Below are 16,139 nucleotides of genomic sequence, written 5' to 3' on the forward strand. Positions count from 1 at the left end.
ATAGTTTCATCTCCAAACACTTGAACCAGCCTCTGAAGGTTTGGGAAGATTGGCATCCACTGGATGAGAGCACAGTCAGGGGTCTGGGGACCTCTGTGTCGACACCTACAGCAGCAGCATGTAGAGATGCTTACTACGGCTGGGTGCAGTTCTGAACACTTGCTTGTTACTTGGTTGTTTTTAAATTAGTGTAAAAGTTAAACACTCATTTACTCACTTGCATTTAATATAGTATTATGCAAAAGTAGTCCGTGTTTCTGGTTTACAGTGTAGAAAGGACTAGTACAGAACTAAACCCCCACCGGGAGGCCAAAGTGAAATGCGGGGACCAGGGAGGCTGTGAGCATCAGAAGTGGGAAGCTACCTTAGGAGTAATCAAAGAGGAGGGCCTGAGCTGAACAGCCAACCAGCTGGAATAAATAGGGACGAGCACAGCCTGGGAAATAGAGTCAGGCCCAGTCACACTCCCAGCAAGAGAAGAGGAGGATGCCTATGTACATCTGATAAAAGGAGATGCTTTCCTACCTTTAGCCTTTTTGAGGGACCTCACAAGCCCAGAGTCTGGCTTTGACTGAATCTGAATATACCTTCTGCTATCCATGGGCACCTGTTGGACTGCCCAAGAATTCAGGCATTAGAAGTGCTGCATCTTAGAGCTCAGAAAAGCACAATTGTGTACATTGAAAAATGTGAACACATGAAAAGACTAGCATTTTCTTCCTTCTTTCCCCCTTTTCCTCCTACCCTTCTTCCCTTCCCCTTTTGCTTCCTCCTTTCCCTCTTCCCTCCCCTCCTTTTCCCCTCCCTTCCCCCCCAGGCTCTACACCCAATGTGGAGCCTGAACTCATGACCCTGGGATCAAGAGTCGCATGCTCTACCAACTAAACCAGCCAGGTGCCCCAAAATAAACATTTTCTTAACAGCTACTGAGATCTGCTAGGAAAGCCTAGCTGGGTGTAGCTGGTTCATGAGGAAGGTCCTGTAGGCAGTGCTCCTTTACTCCATTCTGTCTAAATGCATGATAGTCAGGATTCCTGCACCATCCTTAGTAAACATATTTGTTCAGAAGCTTAACTGTCAATTTTGATTGTTTGATTTTCACCAGATATGTTTGCAATAGCATGTATTGAGGCACTGAGAGAAGTATTCTCTTGGTCTAGTCCGTGTGACATTTTTCTCCAGTTCACCTGTGAAGAAACTGAGATGTAGGGTGAGTCAGTGGTAGCATGGAGAGCTAGCTCATTTGCTTACTTGCTTTTTTTCTGTCTTATTTTTAGTTTTTGGTCTGTCTGTATTTATTTTTTAAAGTAGTCTCCACACCCAACGTGGGGCTTGAGCTCATGACCCTAAAAGTGTTTATTTTTGAGAGGGAGAGAGAAATAGAGCGAGTGAGCACACATGTGAGCAGGGGAGGGGCATAGAGGGGGTTGGTACAGAGGCTCCGGAACAGGCTCCATGCTGACAATAGAGAGCCCAACATGGGGCTCAAACTCACAAACCATGAACCATGAGATCATGACTTGAGCCAAAGTCGGATGCTAAACCAACAAAGCCACCCAGGCACCCTTATTTATGTATGTATGTATGTATGTATGTATGTATGTATGTATTTTGAGAGATAGAGCAGGGGAGGGGCAAAATGAGAGAGAGAGAATCTCAAGCAGGGCTCAGTTTCAGGAACTGCAAGATCATGACCTGAGCTGGATGAAACCAGGAGTTAGACACTTAACCAACTGAACCACCCAGGTATCCCCTGTGTCTTATTTTTAAATTTAAGCTAGGTAAGGAGACCACTGGCATTTGTTTAATTTTTCACTTTTTGTACATCTAAAATATTTCAGAATGTATAAAAATAAAATGTTAAAATATATGACTCACAATGCAGTACTTATCAAAGGCTTCCTGTTGCCAAGAACACTGGCTCTGGAGCACCTGCTCTGGGATTTGATACACTTCTTGGTATCTGAGGAAAACTTTCAAACAGACATTGTAGAAGTGGACAGACTGATCCTGTGGAAACTCAAGGGATTCAGAATACCCAAAACAATTTTGGAAAAGAACACAGAAGACTCATACTTCTGAATTTAATTTAATTTACTTTTTAAAGTTTATTTATTTATTTTGGGGGGGGGTGTGCACATGCGAGCGAGGGAGGGGAGGGGGGGAAGAGAGGGAGAGAGAATCCCAAGTGGACTCCATGTTTGTTGTCAGTGCAGAGCCCGACATGGGGCTCAACCCCATGGAATGGGAGATAATGACCAGAGCCAAAACCAAGAGTCAGACAACTAACTGAGCTACCCAGGCACCCCAATACTTCCAGATTTTAAAATGTACTACAAAGCTATAGTAATCAAGACCATGTCATACTAGCATAAGGATAAACTTACAAATCAATGAGGTAGAATTGAGAATCTGTAAGTAAGTCTTTGTGTTTACTGTTAATAGATTTTTTTTTTTTTTTTTTTTTTTTGGACATGGGCACTGAAAGATTTCAGTGGGGAAAAACAGTCTTTTCAACAAATGGTGCTGGGACAACTAGATGACTGTATATGAAATATTGAGGTTGGGTCCCATCTTCACACCATACACAAAAATTAGAATGTGTGTGTGAAAGACTTAAATATAAGAGCTAAAACTATAAAACAGAAGAAAACTCAGGCATAAATCTTTGTGACCTTGGATTAGACCACAGTTCCTGACATGTGACACCAAAAGCACATGCAACAAAAGAAAATCTGTTAGTTTGACTCATCAAAATGAAAACTATTAGAAAAAAATTTAAAACTATTGTGCATCAAAGGACACTATCAAGGGAGTGAAAAGACAACACATGGAATGGGGGAAAATATTTGCAAATCATTTATCTGATAAGGGACTGGTATCCAGAGTATATAAAGAATTCCGTCAACTCTAACAAAAAAAACCTAATTCAAAGAAAAAAAAAGGTAAAGGACTTGAGTAGACATTTCTCCGGAGAAGATACACAAATGGCCAAGAAGTACATGAAAAGCTCCTCAGCATCATTAGTCAGAGGGAAATGGAAACCAAAACCGCAGTGAGATACCACCTCACACTCATGATGACTGGAGACATTGGGACCTCCTGCGTTGCTGGATGGAATGTGAAGTGGTGCAGTCACTGTGGAAAACTGTGATGATTCCTCAAAAAATTAAACAGTTACCAAATGTCGACAAAAGCTTGTACATAAGTATTCATAGCATTATTCATAATAGCCCAAAGTAGAAATAATCCAAATGTTTATCAGTTGATGGATGGATAGAGAAAAAGTGGTATCTCCATACAGTGAAATATTATTTGGCCATATAAAAAAATGGAATAACTGAAACATGCTATAACATAGGTGAGCCTATAGAAAGAGTGTATTAGTTTCCTGTAGCTGCTGTAACTAATTACCAGACTTTGGAGACTCCAGTCTCTGGGCTGTTGGCTTTGGCCTCTTGGCCTAAAACTCTGCCCTTGTGGTCATCTTTCCTTTTCTTAAGGAATAGCACATGTTTGCAGCTGAGTGATTTTATCAGGCTATTTTCTGCCTGTAGAATTTTGGGAGTCTGACACCCTTCTTTGATTTCTTCTAGTCTCTCTCCTTTTCAGGCCAACCTGGCACTGTTTTTGCTGGTGTAACACTCAAATGCCTTCGTGGGTCTCCTGTATGTGTGACAAGATTCACCCCATTAGACCAGGGATTTCTCCACCGGTCTTTCCTGTATGATTTCTTCCCTGGCCTTGGCTTCTGTGAGATAATTGAGGGGATTCGTGAATCCTGTGCCCAGTCTCCTTGGCACTAGCAAAATTTGTGTCAAGCCACACCCTTGGCCTTTTCTCCAGAGCACACCTTCCTAACAGTGAATCTCCTCATTTTAGCAATTTGGGTAGCCTGGGAGTTTCCCAAACCACCAAGTCCAGGTTCCATTTTGCTTGATAGTTCTTCCCTCAGTTTCTTTCTCTTCTCGCATTTTACTCTGAGCAGCAAGAAGAAAGCAGGCCAGAACTTCAACATTTTGCTTGGAAGTCTTCTCAGCCGAATATCCAAATTTGTTGCTTACAAGTTCTGCCTTCCCCACAAGTAGGATACAGCTAAACTTCCTGTCACTAGCTAACAAGGATTCTCTGTTTCTCATTTCCTCTGAGTCCTCCCCAGAAACATCTTTCACATTCATCTACCAACATACTATTTTTGATGATAACGTGTCTTCTCCAAGATGATACAGAGCTTTCTCTGCCAGGTTCCTCACTTCCTTGTGAATCCTAAGTGGCAGAGTCATTGGCATGCGTGTTTGCCTGACTCACTCTTTTTTACCCCTTATTTCTTATAAACGGAGTATTAGATGGAAAGAGCCCAGGGTGCAGTGATTTCATTAGCAAGAATATGTCTGAGATGGTGCCATGTATTTGTATTTCCCCACGAGACAACAGCTGGTCAGGAGTTCAGAGAGTGACAGCCTGACTCTTCTCCTAAAAGTTCCCTATCCACTTATCACCTCATGTTCCACCATTTAACTGGGTATTGCAAAGTGGTAATTGTCCTTAATTCTGGCTTTCCTTACACATTTATTACAAGGAATTTTGCTGCGAAGAAGGGTTTTCTTTCATCAACCAGGGATCCTTGGTTGCTTGAAACACAGCCAATTCTGAACCCCCCAGGGATGCTTTCTAGTCCATTGTCCCTTTGTAACCCAAGGACTTGCTACCCTTGGTTCCCCCCCCCCCCCCACCCTGCCAGGGGGGAGGTGATCAATAGGGCTTGGGAATGGGAATGAGGGTAGATTCTCTTCCTGTGACTATTAGGAGCTTGGGGCTGTGCATTTCGTGTATTTCAGTCCATTGCAGTGGTTCATTTTGATGCTTCTGTGTTCCCTTCCTCATGGAGGGGCAGCCCCCAAGCTCCCTCCTGTCCCTCTTAGGGCCCCTTATCATGACTTCTTTCATCTTTTGCAGCTTACTTGCGTCTTGGTCCCGGAATGGGCCGTTCCTCTATGGAGCCCTGGTTCCTTTTTGAGGCTGAAATGGTATTTAGAGCATGCCGTGTGGGCACTGGTGCTGATGGCTTCTGCACCTATTTGTGAAGAGAGCTAAGAAGTAATATGTTTTTGTGGTAACAGCGACAACCTCAAAAACCCCGTAATTTCACACTGATATTTCCCATTCCAGTTTAACCTTACAGGGTTTTACTTTCATTTTAAACATGTATCTTTTCTCTTAATGTGAACATCTTGGCTTCTAATATTAGCATAATTACTTGCTTTACTCTAAAATACTTTTGGGGGCGCCTGGCTGGTTCAGTCGGAGGAGCATGCAACTCTTGATCTCGGGGTTGTGAGTTCGACCCCCATGTTTGGGGTGTAGAGATTACTAAAAAAGTTTTAAAACTTCAAGATAAAATAAAATACCTTTGGAATAAACAGACTAATATTACCACTAATATTGGTAACATAATAACAAAATGTGGAATGAAGTTTAAGATTTCTTTGCAGCTCTGTTTGCCCTTAAAATGTATCCCTTACACTAAGGACATGCAGTTTTTTGTTTTGTTTGCTTTTTCTTTTTTAAAATGATCTCTCAAAAGGTTCTTTTCACTGTATGATTTTGACACCATCTTGATAGTTAACTCATATGTTTCAGTTTATTTTGAATTTTTAGGAATTGTACTTTTTCTTTTGGTTTAGTATTATCTTCAATTTGATTTTTTTTTTTAATGTACATGCTTCCAGTGTGAAAACCATATAACAAGGTGTGAAGTCTCATTTCCAGCCCAATCCCTGATACCTCTGGGAGTAACTGTTAATCTTCGATTTTAGTTTATCCTTCCAACATTTCTTTTTGCAGATACAAGCATACATATGTATTCAGATTCCCCATGTCTTATACAAAAGGTAGTGTATAGCGTGTAGGGTGTGGTGTCTAGAATTTTATATGGAGCCTGTGTGTGTCCCTGCTCCTGCTGCTCCCTCCACATCCCTGTTGGGGAGACATCTTTTACCCTTGTCGTTTGGGCCTTCATGCTAGACTTGCATGGGTCAAGCTGGGGTTTGAACTGTATAAAGCTTTTCTCCCCACATTTCTATCTTCTCATTGGCAAACTGGACACCACGCACCTGCCTCAGTAGGTGGTTGGAAGAATTAAAAGCATTGATATATGTAAAGGTTTAGAGCTGTGCCTGGCACCACGTAAATGCCAGGGTATTAGCTGTTACTGCCTTGGTCTGGTAATACCCAGCCTCACGTGCAGCCCTGACACTTAGATTTTTGATGTTGAGCGGGACAGATCATAAAGACTGAGCGAATGTAAGGGACATCACACTCTTCAGCCCTTTCTCTGTAATAGTCCTGGAGAGGTGGGGTGCTTTGGAGCAGAAGGGAGTAGTAGAATTTGAGAATTCTCACGCTGGGAAGGTCAGTCAGCACCTATGACTTAGGAGCCATGGGAGTAAAATAGCCCACCCTGGGGGACGTGAGCGGTGCAGTCTCAGACCCCAGGGTCTACTGAAGGAGGAACACTGGCAGCAGATGTGCAGCGCTCCACTCCTAGTGGTTCCTGGGTGGCCTGGCTTTGCGAGAAATTTGGAGATGTATTTAACCTGCAAGAAAACCTCTTGGCAGCCGCGTGACTGCTTTCTGTGCCCATGTCTACTGTGAGGTGGCCAGATCTGTGCCCCAGGCCTTCTCAGGCTGGTCTAGTCTAGTCTGGTCCCCAGAGCCTCCACTCTACTCACTTGGCAGTGAGTGGGGTGGCCTTAGCCAGGAACAGACCACTCTGGCCATCCAGCTCTGGGCCAGGGACTGCAGTAGGGCTTTGAGTACCCAGTCCTGGTTCTGTATTCAAGGCTTTGGGGACATGCTCCTGAGCCCCATTTTTATTGTATCTTGTGTCTGAGTAAAGTATCTAGTTGCTTTTTCAACCTGCTTCCTCATTTTATCTTTTCTTTTTTAATACTTATTTTTGAGAGAAAGAGTGAGAGTGCATACAGGTGGGGGAGGGGCGGGGAGAGAGGGGAGACAGGATCTGAAGTGGGCTCTGTGTGGGCAGCTTCAGCACTGACGGCAACGAGCCCAATGCAGGGCTCGAACTCACAAACTGCGAGACCGTGACCAGAGCCAAAGTTGGACATTCAGCCGATTGAGCCACCCGGTCACCCTTTGTTTTATCTTTTATGGAAATAGATAAAACTCAGCAAGTTCTTTTAAGGTATCCCCAATTTAACAGATGGCCCAAGGCCCTAACAAGATGTCAGACATTGACCTGGCAACCTCCCAATTTTTGTCCCCTTGTACTTGGCCGCCTTACTTCCTGAGCTTCCTTCAGGCCCGCCACCTCCTTGCTCCCTGCTCACCACACTGCTGTCCTTCAAGGACCAGGTGATCCATAGGCAGGAGTTCCCGGCTCTAGGGGGGCTCCCTTTACCCTCGGCATATTGTCTTTCCTACTGGAAATTGGTGGGAGGAGTTGGAAATTGGGAGTGTTGACAACACCCGCTAAATGTCCCTTTGCTCCAGGAGAGGCTCACTGTCCCTCTCTTTGTACCTGCCCCCCTTTGCATGTTCTTATCCCAACTTTGCCTTTCCCCCAGGCCTTTTCCCCTCGTGTTTGCCTCTGCTGATTCCCCTGGCCAAAAAAGAGTGGTGGGGTGAAGTTTGGGGGTGAGTGAGGAGTAATGAAGATTTAGAAAGTGTGCTTATATTTTTTCATTCACCTGAGACCACTTTTCCCCAAAGGTGTTCTTAAGACAGTGGGTTTACTCTTGTGCCTGAGTTCACTGGCATGTGTTCCCAGGGTAGTACCTCCACAGGTGCTGCGCGCAGCTGGGTTCTGGGTTGTGTGGGTGTCATCCCATCAGCCTGCTGTCTAGTGGCCTCTCTGTGTCACAGTGACTTAGGAGGGTCGTGCAAGCAGGATGGAGAATGAAGGCTTTGCCTTATTGGGGCTGCCTTGCCAGAGGAACGGGTATTTCAAGGAGGGGAAGGATGGGACAGCTTCGCTGAAATAAGAATTTAACTCAGACATTCCTTTGTTGACCACAGGACAAACTCACAGTAGTGATTTCCCCAAAACACCTGGGAGCGAGTGTCCTTAGTCGCAAAGAGGTCAATCAGTAGAAGGCAGGCTCTGCTGTGCAGTTCCAGAAACCCGGCAGCTGGCAAAAAGCGGGCCCTCGGCAGTGGCCTTCACCTGCCACCCTTGAGTGGCACTGTGCCTTCTCCCTTGCCTGTGCAGTAAATTCAGATTAACACAGCTTCTCTGAAAAGTGCAGCCAGGGGCGCACAGCCAGATTTGCATGCAAGCACGTCAGCAGTGAAAGAGCAACAGGCCGGGTATTAAAAGCGAAAGTACTTGGATACAAATAGTGCAAAGACAAAAGCGGCCTGCCTATGTCGACTGCTGATGTGCCTTGTGACCTCAAGCTGGCCCCTCATCCCCTCTGGACTTGCCGTCCCCCCTGTGAGAGGAGGGGCGCCTGAGCTGGCTGGCCGTCCTCTCCGTTGAGCCTTTGCAGCAGAGTGGAAGGAGCAGCGGTTTGACGCCTCTCGGTATCCCTCTTGGCTTTTTCTTTGTGCTTTTTGTTGGCCCGCCATAGCTGAGCATTGACAGCTCTTCTCTGAGAGATGGATTCCAGAGGAGGCCGCGCCAGGCGAGAGCCGGCAGCCTTTCAGGAAGAACCCTCAACTCAGTGACACAGCAGTGTAGGGGGTGGGAAGGGGCGTCACATGACTTCACGTCTTCACCTGGGATTAAACTGCTTCCTGTTTTTGCTTTTAGGACGAATACCTTTCTCTCGTGGCCAGGCTTATTATCCATTTTCGAGACATTCGTAAGTAAAATTTTACATTTCTGGGTGGTTTTGATTGCCAGGAGAGGCTGGCCCTTTCCTGGGGTGGTGGGGGCTTTCTTGGCCACAGTGCCTGAGGCAGAATGCCTGTGTAAAAAGCTCCTGCTTTCTGGGAAGTTCGACATTGCTTTGCATTTGATTCCGTCTCCCATCCTCTTCAGAGCTTCAACCTCAAAAATGCTGATTTTGGCATAATGGAAATGTTAGCCTCCAAGTGGTCTGGACTGCTATTTTTGCTTGTCCATTTAATCTTCTTTTTCAAAAGACTGTGGCTTTTGTCTCTAGGCAGTTCTTAAAGAAGCCAGGTTTACCCTGGAAAAGAAACTTCCTTCCCTAGGAGTTGGCTTTATTGGCCCATGGGGGTCTGACCCAAATGTGTGTTCCTGTCAGGCAGGAACTTCATAAGTCTTGCCTCTGGCTCCCTGCCCTGGTGAGGGTCGCCTGGTGCCTGCTGCCTTCCACCCGCTCTGCTTCCCAGGGTCCTGCTAGGGTCCTGTCAGCCCAGCCTGGCAGCAGCCATGGCTCTTTAAAAGTGTGTGTCCTCGCAGACTGGGCTCAGGGGTCTTGGTGGTCTTTTGTGTGTTATGCATAAGCATGGAGGACAGTGACTGTTCCTGGATGGTCACCATATCTAAAGTCTCTAAAGGAAACCAGGCTGGTTCAGCGCTCTGAGGTTTCAGCCAGCAGTGCCTCCTACCTGCCTGCAGTTGTGTGACCATAGGAGATGGGCTCCTCTTGACACAGCTTGTCTTTGCAGCACACAGTTGGCACGTCTAGTGGCTTCTCTTCGTGCTTGTAGAGGTGGCTATGGTGTTAGTAATCTCAGAAAAAAGGAGATGTTGTGAACCCCAGAGCCCCTGTGTGGCCCGTAGATTTTGCTTCTTTCCACACTTTTTCCCAGAATGGCCGGCCAGATGAACTTCACTTGATTCCACTTTCTTTGCTGTGTTTGGGAAGGCCCTCTGTTGTTTAGAACAAGCTGTTGGAACCAGAAGCCTGGGGAATGAGCAGTCTGGATGAGATGCCTTGGTCTGTCCTGGCAAGCGGCTCTGCTTGTCGGGACTGGGCTGGCCTGGCCTGTTTGGGAGGCAGCCTGGCATAGCAGCACACAGCCCTGGGGCCAGGCGTGTCCCTGGCCCACTCGCCCGCTCCTGCCTCACCCAGAGAGGGTAGCCCTGTTGCAGTGCTTTCCCCCTGGTGCTAGGGCCAGCTAGGTGGGGCTTTTAGCCAGCCTTGGCCAGACGCAGTTTCCTCATAGTAGAAAGTGGAGATGCTGCCTCCTCATCAGGGCAGGCTGAAAAAGGAGGTGTTGTGGAGGTCTGGATACCATTCTGGGCCCATTGTGGATCCCTACAGTTCTTGTGTTTGTTGCTCAGGGGCCCAGCTGAGACCCTGATCCCGGGAAGGATGGAGGACCAGAGTAGGCCCAGGGCAAGCTTCTACTGGGGGCGGGGGGGAGGGTGGAGGACAGTTCTCTGAGGCCCCAGGTTGACCATGGGCAGTTCTATACCTTCTTCCCTCAGACCCCCTTGAGTGTCAGCTCTGCCTGGAGTGGATACAGACATGCACACACAAACACACGTGTGCTCTGAGGTATCTTATCTTCTGTTTAGTTTCAGCAAATGACCTCTGGGCAAATGCCTACAAAGCTGGCTTACTGTGGAAATATGTGGTTATGTAAAATTTTGTTTACTTTGTTTTTTGTTTTTGTTTTCTTAAATACAGATAACAAAAAATCTCAAGCTTCCGTCAGTGGTAAGAGTTTTTCCTGTTTCAATTAAAGTTTTATCCCAACCTTGGGTTTGGGGGAGCAAGAATGCAGTTGTGGATGCTGCGTGGGTCTGGGTTAAGCTGTTATGAGAGGAGAAAATTCACAGAAAGAACTCTGGCTGGCCGTGAGAACTTTGAGCCACGCCCGCCCCTCCTCCATGCTTCCTCTTCCTGGCAGACTGCAGTCAGATGAGACCTTCCCATCCCATGTCACTCAAATACTGTTTTTGTCCAGCAAAAAGATGTTTAAAAACTCACACAATAATGGACACATTACCTAAAATGTTGAGCTCTCTGGAAGAAGACTATTATGGTATATCTAGTATAATAATCGGTAGTATATTTTTTAGAGAATAGCTATGAATTCACTTCCTTTACAAAGTTTCATGGGAACTGTATTGCTTCAGCCCTGGTCTTGCCGACTGAGCTGCCAGTGAAGGGGTTTAGCGAATCCATGATGGCCGACGGAGCTCTGATCTGTCACAAAGGGAGCCAGCCTGGCATGCTATTTGTCTTACTGCAGGCAGTACAGCTGTAAATGCTGGGTGCCCATGCTTGCCTCAGCCAAGCTGGCTGCACCTGTCTGTGTGGGCCCTGTTTCCCTGCTGGGCTACCCCTCCTGGCATGTGCAGTGATTCTCAGCCACCCAGGGCTAGATGGGATGAAGAGCATGTGGCCAGGAGAATGTCTCAGTTCTTGGCATCAGAGCATAGGGTTCTTTGGCATTCAGTTCTGCGCAGGCTGACCTGGCTGGGGCATACCTGTCTGTAGGTAGTTGTTTGCTGTGAGTCTATACTGTTCTGACAAGAGCCCTGGGCTCCTTGTTCCAGGTCATAGCATTGCTCACTGAGCTGAGTCCCCTGCCTACTGGCAAGCATCACTGTGCCTGGTGGCACTCTGTGGATTCTTCCTGCACGCCTCCCTCACACCTTAGCTTGTTTTAGTGTGGTGTCCTGAGAACTCCTTAGTGGGGTTTCTGCACAGACTTAGTAGAGGTGGACTTCTGGTGTGCAAGGAGACTTGTAATCTCCCTGGGAGAACATCTGTCTGTGCCCCCCCTCAGTTCTCTGGCCCCCAGGCTCTTTCTTACTGTGAAGAAGGGCCTGCTGTCCTTTGCTGTCTTTGGAGTTCCCAGCTGTGTCTCACCCAGCAGTAGGGGTATACAGCCAGGAGGGGTGGGGACTGCTATATACCTTAAAGGGCTTGTTTATCCCTCAACAATAGGACCCTGGCACAAGCCAGGCTAGGGTTTGAGATGTGCTCCCTGTTCAAGAGCAGTGACAGAGATACTGATATTTTGGCCCCTCCGCGGTTGGAGGCCTAGAGGCTCCCAGGACTCTGGCCTTTCACTGCTTGGGGCTTCGAGGGAGTTGTGCCTGGAGGTGGGAGGAAGTGTGTGCTCTGTGAGGCCTCATAACCTTCGGAGACTTGCGTTTCAGCAGGCACTTGGCTGAGACGCTGTGCCCTTGTGTTCCCACAGACCCTATGAATGCACTACAGAGCCTGACTGGTGGGCCTGCTGCGGGAGCAGCTGGAATCGGCATGCCTTCTCGGGGCCCAGGACAATCCCTGGGCGGGATGGGTGGCCTTGGCACCATGGGGCAGCCGATGCCCCTCTCAGGGCAGCCGCCCCCTGGCACCTCGGGGATGGCCCCCCACGGCATGGCTGTTGTGTCTACAGCAGCTCCACAGAGTGAGTACTGTGCTTCTCAGAGAATCTGCCACCTTCTTTGCAGGCGATGTACATTTTTATCCCTTTGCTTAGGATGGTATTGAGGAAAGCGTGGAGAAACTCCCCAAGTAGCTCTGTCTTTTTATCTTTGTTGTGTATGGAGAGAAAAAGTTCCAAAACTTTTTCAGACTATCAAAAGGGTTAAGTGACACTGAGGCCCTCCTCCTACCCCTGGGCAGGAGTGGAGGACTCAGAAGAGGTCGGGGTAGTCTGGGACTCCATCCGGGGGGATTGTGTTTTGTAGCTGAAATAGACACAGTTATGTCTCAGGCTGTTCTCAGCCACAAAGTGGTGCTTTCGGCACCCCACAACCCCCAGAAGACCTCCATCTCAAGAGCCATCCCTTCCAGTATTGCCCTTGCCCTCCTTCCCTGAAGGATGTACCTTGCCCTCCTGGCGCTTCTCTACAGAACACAGCCCCTTGTCCCCTCCATGCAGCTACTCCAGCTGGGAATGGGTGCGTAGTGCGGGTCTCCCTCCTCTTTCCAGGGCCTGTCTTGTTGGACGTTTGATTTTCATAACCAGTAATTCAGTATGCAGAGTGTACTTCAGTACTGCAAAGTGCTTTGTTAATTTTTTCCTTTTTTATTTTTGAAATAGTCTAAGAATCATAGGAAGTTGCAGAATGACACAGAGAGTGCCTGTGTGCCCTTCACCCAGCTTCCCCAATGCTGACATCTTAGTACATTGTCAAAACCGAGAAATGAATCTTGGGACAATGCTGCTAACTCAGGTGGCCTTTTTTCTGACATCTCCAGTTTTTACATGCATTCTTGCCCGCGAGCTTATGTGCGTGTAGTTCTATGAGACTTTATCATGTGTGATATCACTACCAGGGTCAGCATGCAAGGCTGTTCCATCACCAGTAGCAAGCTATTGTGTTATCTCTTAATAATCACACCCTTCCTCCAGCTTCAAGCCCTGGCAACCGCTGATCTGTTCCCTATCTCTATAGTTATGTCACTTCGCAAGTGTTACATCGATGGAATCGCACAATGTTTGACATTTTGAGACTGACTTTTTTCCCCTCAGCGTAATGCCTTTGAGATTCTCTCAAGTTGCCTCAGTAAGTCGTTCCTGTTCATTGCTGAATTGTATTCCATGGACTGGGTGTACCACGGGTTGCTTATCCATTCACCCTTGAAGGGTGTTCAGGTTGTTTCCAGGTTTGGCTGTTGCAAATAAAGCTTCTGTGACCCTGATTCATGTACAGGTTGTGATGTGTCGATGTATTTTTCTCATGCATCACTCATAGTAACCCTCAAAGAGGACAGTGTCCCTGCTTCTGCTTTGCCCACTAGAGCTGGGGTCGAGCCCAGGCTGCCTGACCCGAGCACCCCCATTCTTTGTTCAAGTTTCCTGTACGAGCATCACTTTGCTCTTCACAGATGCCATGTGGAGGCTCATTCTGCCCACTCTTGGACTGGAACCTTCCATCCCCAGACATCCCCTTCTTTCTTGGATCATTGTTCTGTTCCCCTTATTGACACCTTGCCATCTGACTCTTAGCTCTTTGCTTGATTCTTCTTCTCCAGCTTCCGTGTCCCCTCTTGTCTTGTCAGCATACCTGGTACGTACATGGGGCGGCTTATGGAAGGATGCTCAGGAGAAGTACTGGTTCTGACTCCTTTTTATGTTACAGAGTGGTTGATTTCTTTTTATCACAGCTTACATTTTATAATAAAAAATCATTTTTAATGTGTAGGAGTTTAGAATGCTACCATTATTTGCCTTGCAGTTTCACTCCTAAGACTTTGTCAGTTCACTGGCAAAGTTTGGGTATCCTGCCCACACCCTCCCCAGTCTGACCTTGGCCCACATCCTGTTTTCAGCTTCAGAGGGACCTGGTCTTTCATGTGGGTTGATGTGATGTGAGTTCTCTACTTTCATGTCCTGCTGCTGCCTGTCAGCATCCCTCTCTCTCTGCCTTTGACCTCTTGTCTGCCTGGTCTACGCAAAATAGGTGTTGTGGCCCAATGGACATTTGTTAATTCCTTTCTCACAGTTTCTCCAAATGGCACTGTGTAGTTAAAGCAGCTTCAGGACAGGGCCTGGGTCAGAGATTTTGCGAGGATTCTCAAAGGATAGTCCAGAACACGCTGTGATAGTCTCCACGTGACCTGAATTAGTCATGGAAACAAACTGCTGACTGTAGGTGAGGCTGGGGGCTTGAGTACAGCATTAGAAGGGAGACAGACTTTTCACTCTGTACATTTTTGTTCCTCAGTGAATTTTATATCATATACCTGTAAAACCAGCTTTAAAAATGAGTCCTATTTCTGTCTGTTTGACAGACTGGATGCTGAGGAACCCTCGTCCTTCTAGACAACTAGATCCTAGATGCATTTTGGATTGTTGGGCCAGCAGAAGGTAGGGGAAGTTCTTTGCCTGGCCATGTCTTGGCCCACTGCAAGATTGGGGAAAGCAAGCCTCGCATCCCTCTGAGTAGTGGGATTTGTGCCAGACCCCTTGGCATCCCTAGTTCCCCCAGGAGCAAGGGCAGATTGGAGAATGCTCCCAGTTTAGCCCTGTGGCAATTGCAGATCAAGCATTGAGCACCACAAATAAAGACCAGCAGTCCTGAAAGGAAGAAGAGATACTATGAGGAGGAACAGAAACAATAAACAGATGTGGAGATGCTCAGGGACCACACACATAATAATTGTTAACTATGGGCTTGGCCTGATTAAAGAAATAAAGGATGGAATTCCAACTGAACAAGCACTGGGATACCTGGTGGAGTGATGAGGCAGCTTTGAAAAGGAACCAAGTAGGGGCGCCTGGGTGGCTCAGTCGGTTAAGTGTCTGACTTCGGCTCAGGTCATGATTTTGTGGCTTGTGAGTTTGAGCCCCGGGTTGGGCTCTGTGCTGGCAGCTCAGAGCCTGGAGCCTGCTTTGGATTCTGTGTCTCCCTCTCTCTGCCTCTTCCCTGGCTCACACACACACTCTCTCTCTCAAAAATAAATAAACATTAGAAAAATTTTTGAAAAGGAACCAAGTAGAACTTATAGAAACAAAAGTAAAATTATTGAGGGGCGCCTGGGTGGCTCAGTTGGTTAGGCGCCTGACTTAGGCCCAGGTCATGATCTCGTGGTTCGTGAGTTCAAGCCCTGCATTGGGCTCTGTGCTGACAGCACAGAGCCTGGAACCTGCTTCGGATTCTGTGTTTCCCTCTCTCTCTGCCCCTCCCCCACTCGCTCTCTGTATCTCCCTTTCTCTCTCAAAAATAAAAACATTTTAAAAATTAAAAAATGAAATTATTGAAACGAGAAGGTAGAGATGAATGAATAGCAGATTTTTTTTAAAGTTTGTGTGTGTGTGTGTGTGTGTGTGTGTGTGTGTGTGTGTGTGTGTGTATGTATGTATTTATTTTGAGAGAGAGAGGGAGAGAGGGAGTGCACACATGTGCAGGGGAGGGACACAAAGAGAGAATCCCAAGCAGGCTCTGTGCTGTGTGGGGCTTGATCCCACGAACTGAACCGTGAGATCATGACCTGAGCTGAAATCAAGAGTCAGATGCTTAACAGACTGAGCCACCCAGGTGCTCCTGAGCAGCAGATTAGATACAACTGAAGAAAGAATTTGTGAACTAGAGACAACATTTGAAGAAATTACCTAGAATATAGCCCAGAGAAGAGGAAATAGAAAATAGGAGGGTAATGCGTCTGGGTGGCTCAGTTGGTTGAGTGTCTAACTTAAGCTCAACCCATGATCTCACAGTTCATAAGTTCGAGCCCCACATCAGGCTCACTGCTGTCAATGCAGAGGTTGCTTTGGGTCCTCTGTGCCCCACC

The 16,139-nt window shown here is 47.1% G+C and overlaps 1 protein-coding gene across 2 annotated transcripts in view; it reads left to right on the forward strand.

The window, feature by feature from the left end:
* Window positions 1–16,139, forward strand: part of LOC122204134 (mediator of RNA polymerase II transcription subunit 15) — a 67,268-nt gene that overhangs the window by 28,080 nt on the left and 23,049 nt on the right. For both annotated transcript variants that reach the window (XM_042911367.1, XM_042911368.1), the window contains exons 3-5: window positions 8,774–8,825; window positions 10,569–10,598; window positions 12,094–12,306. In XM_042911367.1, the coding sequence (XP_042767301.1) occupies window positions 8,774–8,825; window positions 10,569–10,598; window positions 12,094–12,306 (295 nt within the window). The remainder of the gene's footprint in view (window positions 1–8,773; window positions 8,826–10,568; window positions 10,599–12,093; window positions 12,307–16,139) is intronic.

The sequence above is a fragment of the Panthera leo genome, chromosome D3 (assembly GCF_018350215.1).
Source record: "Panthera leo isolate Ple1 chromosome D3, P.leo_Ple1_pat1.1, whole genome shotgun sequence".
NCBI classification, from domain to species: Eukaryota; Metazoa; Chordata; class Mammalia; order Carnivora; family Felidae; genus Panthera; species Panthera leo.